We start from the raw sequence: 10792 nt of genomic DNA, 5'->3' as shown, positions 1-10792 counted from the left end.
TACCATCCGCAGTGATTTTGGAGCCCAAAATAATAAAGCCAGCCACTGTTTCCACTGTTTCCCCATCTATTTCCCATGAAGTGATGGGACCAGATGCCATGATCTTAGTTTTCTGAATGTTGAGTTTTAAGCTAACTTTTCACTCTCCTCTTTGGCTTTCATCAAGAGGTTCTTTAGTTCTTCTTCTCTTTCTGCCAAAAGGGTGGTGTCATCTGCATATCTGAGGTTATTGATATTTCTCCTAGAAATCTTGATTCCAGCTCGTGCTTCTTCCAGCCCAGCGTTTCTCATAATGCACTCTGCATATAAGTTAAATAAGCAGGGTGACAATATACAGCCTTGATGTACTCCTTTCCTGATTTGGAACCAGCCTGTTGTTCCATATCCAGTTCTAACTGTTGCTTCCTGACCTGCATACAGATTTCTGAAGAGGCAGGTCAGATGGTCTGGTAGTCCCACCGCTTTCAGAATTTTCCAGAGTTTATTGTGATCCACACAGTCAAAGGCTTTGGCATAGTCAATAAAGCATAAATAGATGTTTTTCTGGAACTCTCTTGCTTTTTCGATGATCCAGCAGATGTTGGCAATTTGATCTCTTGTTCCTCTGCCTTTTCTAAAGCAGCTTGAACATCTGGGGTCAGTCCTGGGCTTAAATCTTGGCTCTGTCACTTTCTCGTGTGTATTTGGGCAGTACAGGGCTCAGTTTCCTCACCCATAAACCAGAACTGGTGTGTATTTTACAGCTGTGGTGTTGTGAGACTTGTGGCTAACAAGGTACCATAACAGAATGCCGAGTATGGTGTCTGCCCAGTCAGCACTCAACCAGTGGTAGCTGTTATCATTGTTATATGAGAGGTTGGGATTCAGTCCCAAGACCTGTGATTTGCTGCTTTGCAAACCATGCATCTGGTCTGTCCTTCCATTCACAAAGACCAGCCTTTCCTCTCCCACCAGCAGGGCCAGAGGACTCTTGTTCTCCAGGCCCAAGTGTAGTCTCATTAGGAAAAGCATAGTTTGCAACTGTTAATAGATGTTACAGTTGAATTGTACCACCCTCAAGTTCATCAACTGAATGCCCTCAAGTTCAACTGTGCCACCCTTGAAGTCCTAAGCCCCAGCACCTCAGCATGTGACCCTAGTTGGGAAGAGTCATTGCAGATGTAATTAAAGATGAGGTCATACGGGAGTATGGCCCTAGCCCAGTATGACTGGCATCCTTATAAAAATGGGGACTCTGGACACAGACATGCGCATAGGAGAGCATCATGGGAAGATCGGAAGCACGCTGCCAGAAGCAAGGAACTGGTAGAAGCCAGGAGAGAGGCTTGTTCCAGGCCTTTCCCAGTGCCTTCGGAGGGAGCACTGTACTTTGATTTCAGACTTCCAGCCTCCAGAGATGGAGACAGCACTTCAGCCACTCAGTCTGTGGTACTTTGTCTCGACAGCCTGAGTGACATAACACAGTGACCGCGGGTTGCTTTCTCCGCACGGATGGATGACGTGGAGGGCAGCTGTCCAAGACAGAGACCAGACTGATATCCACTGTGGCAGGGACTCTAGTCACTGCTGTCTCCCTGGGCCGGTACAGAGCCTGGCCAAAGGCATGGCTTGTCAACCTTTAGTAAACTGTTTTTAAACAGTTTGATGAATTTTTACTTATCAATGTAACCACCACCAGACTGAGATACAGCCCTGCGGCTCCAACACACACAAGGTAATCACTTCTGACTTCTATTACCAACAATAGTTATGCCTATTCTTTTTTTTTGGTACTTCTCACACTTTGTGGGATCCTAGCTCCCCAATCAGAGATTGAACCCAGGCCCACGGCAGTGAAAGCACCAAGTCTTAACCCCTGGACCACCAAGGAAGTCCCCAGTTTTGACTATTCTCGAACTTCATATAAATGGGACTGCAGTGTATGTGCTCTTTTGTGTCTGGTTTCTTTTGCCCAATTTGTTCATAAAAGCTTGCTGAATATAGCTATTCATTCTTTTTACATTGATGTGTACTATTCCACTCCAAATATGTATCACAATCTATTTGTCCATTCTACCACTGATGGGCGTTTAATTAGTTTCCACATTCTGACTCTTATGAATAAAGATGTTATAAGCATTCTTATATATGTCTTCTGTCAAACGTGGGCACTTGTTTCTCTAGGAGTGGAACTGCTGGCAGAGAGGAAGCATACTTTTAAAAATCTTTATTTAATTAATTTATTTATTTTTGGCTGCACTGGGCCTTTGTTGCTACCTGCAGGACTTCTCTAGTTGCCAAGAGCAGGGGCTACTCCCTAGTTGGGTGTGGCTATTCTCTCACTGCGGTGGCCTTCTCTTGCTGTGCGGCATGGGCTCTATCGGCTTGGGTTTCCGCAGTGGTGGTGCATGGCCTTAGCTGCCCTGTGGCACGTGGAATCCTCCTGGACCAGGGATTGAACCTGTGTCCCTTCCATTGGCAGGAGGATTTTTAACCATTGGCTCACCAGAGAAGTGCATATGTTTTACTTTAGTCCATATATTTTACTTTAGCAAAAATTGCCAAGTAGTTTTCCAGACTGGTTGGATCAGTTTACACTGCCCTATTTCCACCCCAGCAACGTGTGAGAGTTCCAGTTGCTCCCTATCTTGATACTGTCAGTCTTTATTTTTAACCATTCTAGTGGATGTTGTGGTGGTTCTCACTGTAGTTTTATTTTGCATTCCACTGATGGATAGGGCTGTTGAGCACCTATATATACACCTATATTCATATACATAAAGTTAATTTATATCTGTTTGAAACTTTTGTCCATTGAAAAGAGTTAAGATGTTTATCTTTTGATTTGGAGTTCATATATCTAGAAATGAGTCTTCTTTTTAAGTGTGATTTTAATTTTATAGAAAAAATAAAAATTGCACACAATTTGAATATGTAAGTTTGTAATATCTAAAATAAGTTAGCTGTTACATGATACAAGAGCTAAAAGTATAAAAAATACTAGAAAGACCATGATCACAGTTTTTTTTAAGATGCAAATAAAATAAACATAGCTACACAGAAAAGCTCATATACCACTTTCTCATTAAAAAAGTTAAAAACATAGATGAGTCTTTTAATAAAGTTTATCTCACCAAAAATTTACACACAGACACACGCCACAATGATCACATCAGTTTAAAAGTACCTTTGATCCTATTAATTATATAAAAGCAATTTTCTGTGTCTTAGAAATGACCCCCGATGACACATTCATTTCGTGTGTCCACAGTGGGGCTGGCCCAGAAGATCCAGCCCAGTTTTCACAGGCTTGAGCCAAGCATTTGCTCTGGATTGGGCTCCAGAGCAGACTGCAGTCCAGTTTGCTTGAGCAGGGGTGGGGGTGGCGGTGAGACTCATTTATTTCTTCTTCTTCCAGGATGGGCTGATGCTGAGTCTGTGTTGCATCCGTGGATTAAGGTGGTGGGAAAGCGCAGAGCAAAGAGGATCGGGGCCGAAATGATCCCATCCGGCCGGTCTCCAGAGCGGGGCTCTCATAACTAAGCGGCAAGCTCGCAGTTTACTACGTGTCTGCCACATGGCAGGTTCTGGGGACCCAGAGATGGTTAGGACACCAGCCTCATCCTGCGGGAGCTCATGGTCAGGGAGAAGAGACAAAGAAGCCAGGAAGCACGATGTGGCGTGCTAAGTGTAGTAAGTGCTACCACTAAAAAGAAAGATGAGTGGTCAGAATGCTATGGGGGGAAGGCTGGAGGCTCCCAGCTCTTGATGGATCCCAGGGGCATCTTTGCAGAGAACCTGACGCCATTTGCACTGTGCCTTGATGCATGAGGAGGAGTCACCAGGCAGAAGGTGGCAGAAGGGTGCTCCAAACAGGGGGCTTGGAGTCCTTGCAGGACTTCCAGCAAGGAACGGTCTTGTGACTGAAGTGCAGGGTGTGTTGGGGACAAGGCAGGAACATTAGGGTTGACCCAGGGATAGACAGCTTTCCTCTTGCAGCTTCCAGGGAGTCCTGGTGCCTGATCTGCTGATCTGGCGGTTACAGCTTTCCAGAGCACCTTGTGCTCACAGCAAGTATGTGGTTCTTTGTAGGATGGCCTTTCTATGTAGAGGAATCCTTGTTTCTGATCCCTCCCCATGGTTACTGCTGTCCACAAAGCAGAGCATGCTGCCTGGCTTGCACAGGGTTTGTCCCCTCCTCTTACCTGAGAACGCTTCTCTAAAAAAGAGTGACCTTCGGTTCTGGGTTGTTTTTCTTCTGGAGTTGGGACCTAGTGAACAGGAGATGAAGGAAGATGCCCAGATTTCTGGAACTGGCATGCAGGAGCTCTTGGGGCAAGGGTGTCATGACTGGGGTGGGGCCCAGGTCTGGGTGGGCTAGAGCTATGAGGCAGGGGAGAGGGCCTGCTTGAAGGGCATACCTGATGGATTGGGCCTGCCAGAGGAAGCCTCTGGCCTTGGTGATCTCCTGCGCCAATCTCCTTAAATCATCTCCTTCAAATAGTGGCAGCGCAGGATCCTTGAAAGAGGGAAATGAGTCTGAAGTTAGATCCATTAAATGACTGGGTGGGACATGAAAATTCAAAATCTCAGGAGAAGAATTTTAGAGTGAACTCAGTTCAGCCTTCCTCCCAGTGCAGGAAATCTTGTGGGCCTCAGATTGCATGTTTCCAGAGACAGAGAGCTTACTATTTGTCAAGGCAGTCATTCTGTAAAGGGGACACTTTGCAATAAGATGTCTGAGAGTCAGTGGAAACTAAGATGGGCCCTGGACTTCACTGAAGTCAGCACTGCTCTGCCCTGTAGAACAGAAGTGGCATATACACCTTATCTCACTGTCAACCAGTAAAACCTATCCAGCACCTTCTCTATTTCTTCTAGTAAAACAGCTCCACAGACATACCTTTTTCTTATGTCAACTAATTAAATTCCAGAGCTTAGCCTTAAAAATACAAATTCTCACAATTAGTAAGAGAATCTAAGAGAGATGAAAGTGTTCCTTCTCCCTGGGAACGGTAGTGGCAACGGTCCCACTCTGCACCCAGAAACTATTCAAAGAATCTGATTTGATAAGGCATTAAACAGAGAACCTTCCCAATATCATCAAGTGTGTTTTCCTTGTGTGTAGGATATGGATGAATATTTATTACTTTTACTTGTTCTGACCTCTATATCATTAGTAATATCTGCCCCCAAACTGTTACTCAAACAAAGAAATCATGCAAAGCACTCAACTTCAAAAATTTTGCCATGTCCTGTGACAGTAAAGTTTAATTAAAAAAAAAAATCTAGAATTCTCATTGATTGTTCTACTGGATGATTTGTTGGCCTAGAAATGTTATAATTCACAGCAGCACATCCCTAGAAGGTATGAATAGATACATAATCTTTCTAGCAGGTTGTAAAATCTTATTCCATATGTGTGATAAAATCTATGACTTTACTATATTTACTTTTAACAGATCACACATTTGAATATCTGTACTTTAATGAATTTATGGTGAGAAGACAGAAACATCCAGGAATTAAAGCACAGAACTTAGGAGCGTGGATGTCTGGACTCCAAGCTTTACCATTTACTCTGACTTGAGGTGTATTTCTAAACCTGGCTGAGCCTGTTCGTTCATCTGTTAAATGGGTACAGTAATGGTTGGTAGGATTAAAAGAGATAATTTACAAAGAGCTAATTGTTGGTTAGGAAGAAAAAAACCACACCTGTTGACATTGTATTGCACCGTTTCAACAGAACTCACCCCGCGGCTTTACAACCTACCCTTTGGTGGATGAAGCCCCTGGTCAGCAGGCCCTGCATTTCGAGAAGCAAGTCCTCACCAACAGGACAGTGATAGCGCCCCCCGGTGAGGGCGGCCAGGTCTCTCAAGAAGCTAGCAGCAGTCCTGTGGGGAGGAACAGGGGGCTGGGGTCAGGCCCATCAAGCTCTCTGTGAGCCCCCAGCCCCTGGAGAAGTCACGTCAGTGGGGTAATGGGTCTTGGACCCTGAGGCTGTGTGCTCTTGGGACCGTGTCATGATCACAAGCCCGCTCTCCAGGATGGTTTTTGGGTGGCAGTGGTGCTGCTGTGTGAATTGTATTCACCGTATCAGGGTCGCCCTCTGAGCACATGGCCCCATTCCTTGATCTGTCCAGGGCCGACTATGTGTCTGGCCTGGCAGGGATACACTGTGCCTTTTACGGAGCTCGTGGTTTGGACAGAGAGATTAAATATGAATGTACGTAATCACAGCTTTGCCAATTACATTAAATTTTTTTTCAGAAGGAGCTGAATCTCTCGTTTGACACATGTTCTTTCTTCTATGGTGACTGTTTATGGAAATAGCCATAGCTACTTTACACTTTTACCCCTGAATATTCACAAATGTGCCCCCCAGAAAGACGAAGTGGGAGAACACAGCGTGTGACTGGGAACCAGTGCAAGTCTGTTTCTACACTGGAGAAAGTCGGGGTGCCCTGCTGACGGGTAGGCAGGGTTTCAGTGGGGTTCCCTCTCTAGTGCAATGCCTGCTCAGGGGCCTCCTAGTGGCTGACCCACGAGACTTGGGCCCAGGATGGCTCAGCTCACGGCCACGTGCCCCTCAGACACGTGGCGGTAGGTAAGCGGTGCAACTCAGCTGCCTCCTCGTTGCCCACCTGCAAGAGCAGTCCAGGGAGATGGTGTGCACTTTGATGTCTCTCTTCTCCTTGAGTCTCTGGACTTCACTGAGAATAAGGCTGCAGCTTGTGTCTGGCTTCCCATCAGTCAGGAGGTATAGTCCTTCTACATCAGGAAAACTGAAAGCTTTCTGAAAGAGCACATAGGCTGTCTGGCTCAGAGGAGGGGCCAACCAGGATGCAGAAACCACTGACCTGCTATCCCCAAGTCTGCTTGGATCCCACCAACTTGTCATTAAGACTGTGAGCCTCCCCTTTCACCTAATGACAGACCGGGAAGCTGTTAAAGTTTAGGAAAAAGAGTGCCGCTCACTCCAGAGCTGGTTAACCCCAAGCAAGTCATTTAACCTCTCTGAGCCTCTGCGTCGTCATTTATAAAGTCAGAAATTCGAGAAACTCATTCTCACTGGATTGTTGGGAAGATGCAGTGATTGAACACTTAGTAAATTCCAAAATGCTCTCTGTAAACTCTAAAGCATCATGCAATGTCAGGATTAGGGGTTAGGACAGTATTTCTGGGTTGGGCTTGGTGGTGGAACTTGCCAGCAGTGCTTGCAAGACTGAGGTGCTCCCCTGAGCGTGCAGGCAGGTCACCCACTGCATGGCCTTGTGACAAGCTGCGTCTGTGGTCTCCACCAGAGAGTCCTGCCACGGCTGTAGGCCCTCTGCAAAGCTGAGCAGGTTAAAACTGGGAAACAGGGAGAGGTGGCGGGTGGAGAGAGGAAAAAGAGATTTTTTAGCATGCGCCAGTCTATATTAAGGGCTTCACTGATGGCTCAGTGGTAAAAAATCCACCTGCAACGCAGGAGACGTGGGTCTGATCCCTGGGTCAGGGAAGATTCTCTGGAGGAGGAAATGGCAACACATTCCAGTATTCTTGCTTGAAAAACTCCATAGACAGAGGAGCCTGGCCGGCTACAGTGCATAGGGTCACAAAGAGTCAGACACGACTGAGCATGCGCGCAGTCTATTTTGATCTTGGGGGAGTAACCTCCATGAGGACACATGCTTATCCCTGAAGACCCTACAGCAAGCCCTGGGCCCCCTGCAGACCAACCGAGTTTGAGAAGGTACACGGTGAAAATTCTAGATGCAGACAGATTTAAATCCACACTCAGTAATTGCTACTTACTAGTTATACGACCTTGGGCAAATGACTTAATCTCTAAGCCCTTGTTTCCTTTTCTGAAGAATGGGGATAATAACAGGATCATTGTGCAGGCTGAATGACCTCATGCGTGTAAAGTGCTTGGCACAAGGAAAGAGCTCTATAAATGGCTGCTCATTTTAATATTAAGGCAAGAATGAGTCCCAGCCTGGGGTCTGAGTTTCCAACTGTCCCTCTGGGGTCAACCCTTCTGGGTAGAGAGAACAAACCACACCAAACCCTCTCTTGAAAAATCCACAGTTCAAGGCGGCCTGGTGGTTCCTCTGATCTGTCACTGGACCTGAGACGGATTTCTAAAAACCACTTCTGCAATAGAAGGCAGTGTTCCTTCCCGCTATTTAGCTGAGCAGTTTGGAACCCTCCAGGCCCTTTGGAAGTGGTCTTGGCCAGGGAAGCATCCAGAACTATCACTTGGATCTTCTTGCCCCAATCTACATGCAACCCCTGCCTCTTACCTGTCACAGTGCTTCCGCAGCTGTTCCCATATCAGCAGGGTAAGCTCCGCCTTCACCTGCTGCAGGTAGTGGCCCATGGATCCCGACGTGTCCAGCAGGATGCACACTTTGCTCTCCAAAATGACACCGAACAGTCGGCGGCTGCCTGCTCCAGGGTGGGTGGGGGCAGAGGCCAGGAAGGAGCGAGGGTGGTTTTTCCCACTGCAGCTATCAAATACACCATACCCACCGCCTGACCGTTTGTGGATCAGATGTGAACCCGCCGGGAGATAGCCTCTGTGGTGTTGCTAGAATGGTCACCGTTCAAAGGCAGAGCAGGTCAGTGGCCTGGGCTTTGGGAGGTCAAGGTTTCCGCTATGACTTTGCCGGAGATTACCTGATTATAACCTCCCTGGGCTTGAGCTTCCTCACCCCTAATGTTAGGTGATTGAGTTAAGTGATGTCACAGCACTGTTTGGGGCTGGAAGCAACATTACAGAACAGAGAATCTGTACATTGGTCAACAGAAATCAAGTGAGCATCCACTGTGTGCCCGGCGCTGAGCAAAGTGCAGTGGAGATGAGGGAGGCTCCCTGCCTTCACGGAGCTGCCAGTCGGTAAAGGAAAACAGATGTTATACTAACAGCTACCACTCTGCTGATGGTTCTGACAAACTTACAGGCACGCACACTGGGGAGAATCTGAAACTGATGGATGTGGGGTGGGGAGCAGACAATCTACGGCTGAAGGATGAGGAGCAGTGGCCAAGGAGAGGAGGTATGTGTGGAGCAGACAGACTGAGAAAAGCTCTGAGTGGGAGAAGAGTGTGCCATGGTTGGACAGAGATAAAGCTGGAGCGGCTGGTACAGGATTTGGGAATTATCCCAAGAGGAAACAGAGGGTCAGTGACTTGCCCATGGTCACACAGCCTGGCAGCGAAGCCGAGATTCACATCCAGGTCCTCTGATCCACATTTTAAGGCAACAGCTAGCCCCAGCCCTTCTGGTGCCCCAAGGCTAAATGGAAGTAACATGGAGGAAGCCAAAGAGCAGAAGATGGCGTGTCAAGTGTTCCTAAATCACACTTCAGATCTCACTGGAGGCAGGAGTAGGAAAAATGGAAACCTGCTGCAAAACGGGCTCACTGCTCTCCAGGAAAAGGCGGCCTGAGCTGGCTGGACCCAGCACCTAGGAATCTTCCAGGACTCACGTGCGGTATTCTCTGGCAATGCTCATGGCCACATGAGGATGGGAGGGGAGCCATCCTAAAGCGTGGGGGATGTTCTGTGAGGACAGCCAGCCAGCTGTCAAGGGGCCTCCCACACAAAAGGCCAGCTGATCCATCCTGGGAACCAGACAGTGGAAGGGAACACCCTGCAAGCCACTGAGCCCTGTGGTTGTCTCCCTAATCTAACTCTGCTTTCTTCCTCTGTCTCCATCATCACTAACCTTCCCAGTTATCCTATTCTTATCTCCTGGATTCCTACTAGGTTCCCCTGATTGCACTCCATCCCCTCAACAATTGCTGTCCACACAGCAACCAGAGAGATTGGTTGTAACTTGATCACATTTCCCTTATTTAAAACCTCAGTGTCTTCCCATTGCTCTTAAGACAAAATCTGGGCCATGGCTTCATCTTCTCGGGATGGATGCACCGTTTACTCTCAGCCAATCTGGCTTCTTTTCAGTCTTTGTACTCAGCCTGGTCCCCTGTTGAGCAGCTCAGCCACGTCCTGAGAGTCTTCTCTTTGCTCAGGTGATGTCTATTCATTCTTTAGATCACCTCCTCAGGGAAGCCCTTCATGATCTTCCTGTGCAGGCCCACTGCCCCCTCTCCCTGCACCAAGCCTGTCTCCACCTTACACTCGTCATCACTGTTCTTTGGGTAACATCCTTCTCCTCTGGACCGTATGCTCCATGAGCTCAGGGACCACGTGGGGTGTTTCCTCTACCACCTCCCCAGCAAGGAGCGGGAGAACGACACTATTTGCTGAATAATGAATGAGTGAATCAGTGCAGCATCCTCTGGGTATGTTTTGAGGTGTTAGATGGTGTTGGGTGTGTAGCTCTCTGTGATGTGGGGGTGCAACTCGTACTACACCAGGAGTGACTGCACAGCTGGCCTTCTCACTCTCCCAGCAGGAAGTGTGTGTCAGAGTGGGGAGCGCAAAGAATGTCACTGTTGCCCCACATTCAGCCTCTGACTTGACAGCTGCATCTGGGACTTGCAGCCCCCTCCAGAGGGTTTGGAGAGCCGTGGCAGACCATGGACTGTTTATACCAGGTTTTACTGCAGAGGACTGGACTTAATGAATCTGCACAGGAGCCCGAGTGGCCCACACTGGGATGCTTCTTCCTATTATCCCAGGAACTCTCCGGGCCCCAAAGCCTAAACACCTTCCCGTTCAGTTCTAGCCAACCGCCCGGCCTTTTGGACTTGATGCTGCAGACCATCCTGATTCCTCCCGAAGCTGCCTCTAGGATGTGAGTCTGGCTCCCAGCCAGCCCGGCCACTGGCCTCTCCAGAGGGTCCTCAGTGCTCTC

General features: G+C 47.9%; 1 protein-coding gene across 9 annotated transcripts in view; it reads right to left on the bottom strand.

The window, feature by feature from the left end:
- Positions 1 to 2855: 2855 nt before the first annotated feature.
- VWA3A (von Willebrand factor A domain containing 3A) overlaps positions 2856 to 10792 on the bottom strand; it is a 54782-nt gene continuing 46845 nt past the window's right edge. For 5 of the 9 annotated variants that reach the window (XM_027961501.3, XM_060405809.1, XM_060405810.1 and 2 more), the window contains 6 exons: positions 8271 to 8415; positions 7191 to 7335; positions 6627 to 6778; positions 5753 to 5876; positions 4401 to 4498; positions 2856 to 4250 (listed from right to left, as the gene is read on the bottom strand). In XM_027961501.3, the coding sequence (XP_027817302.2) occupies positions 4199 to 4250; positions 4401 to 4498; positions 5753 to 5876; positions 6627 to 6778; positions 7191 to 7335; positions 8271 to 8415 (716 nt within the window). In that variant the 3' untranslated portion in view covers positions 2856 to 4198. The remainder of the gene's footprint in view (positions 4251 to 4400; positions 4499 to 5752; positions 5877 to 6626; positions 6779 to 7190; positions 7336 to 8270; positions 8416 to 10792) is intronic. The other 4 variants (XM_027961502.3, XM_060405811.1, XM_027961503.3 and 1 more) reach the window with 3 other exon arrangements.

Source organism: Ovis aries, chromosome 24 (genome assembly GCF_016772045.2).
Source record: "Ovis aries strain OAR_USU_Benz2616 breed Rambouillet chromosome 24, ARS-UI_Ramb_v3.0, whole genome shotgun sequence".
Lineage (NCBI taxonomy): Eukaryota > Metazoa > Chordata > Mammalia > Artiodactyla > Bovidae > Ovis > Ovis aries.
This window is presented reverse-complemented; position numbering and strand designations above follow the sequence as displayed.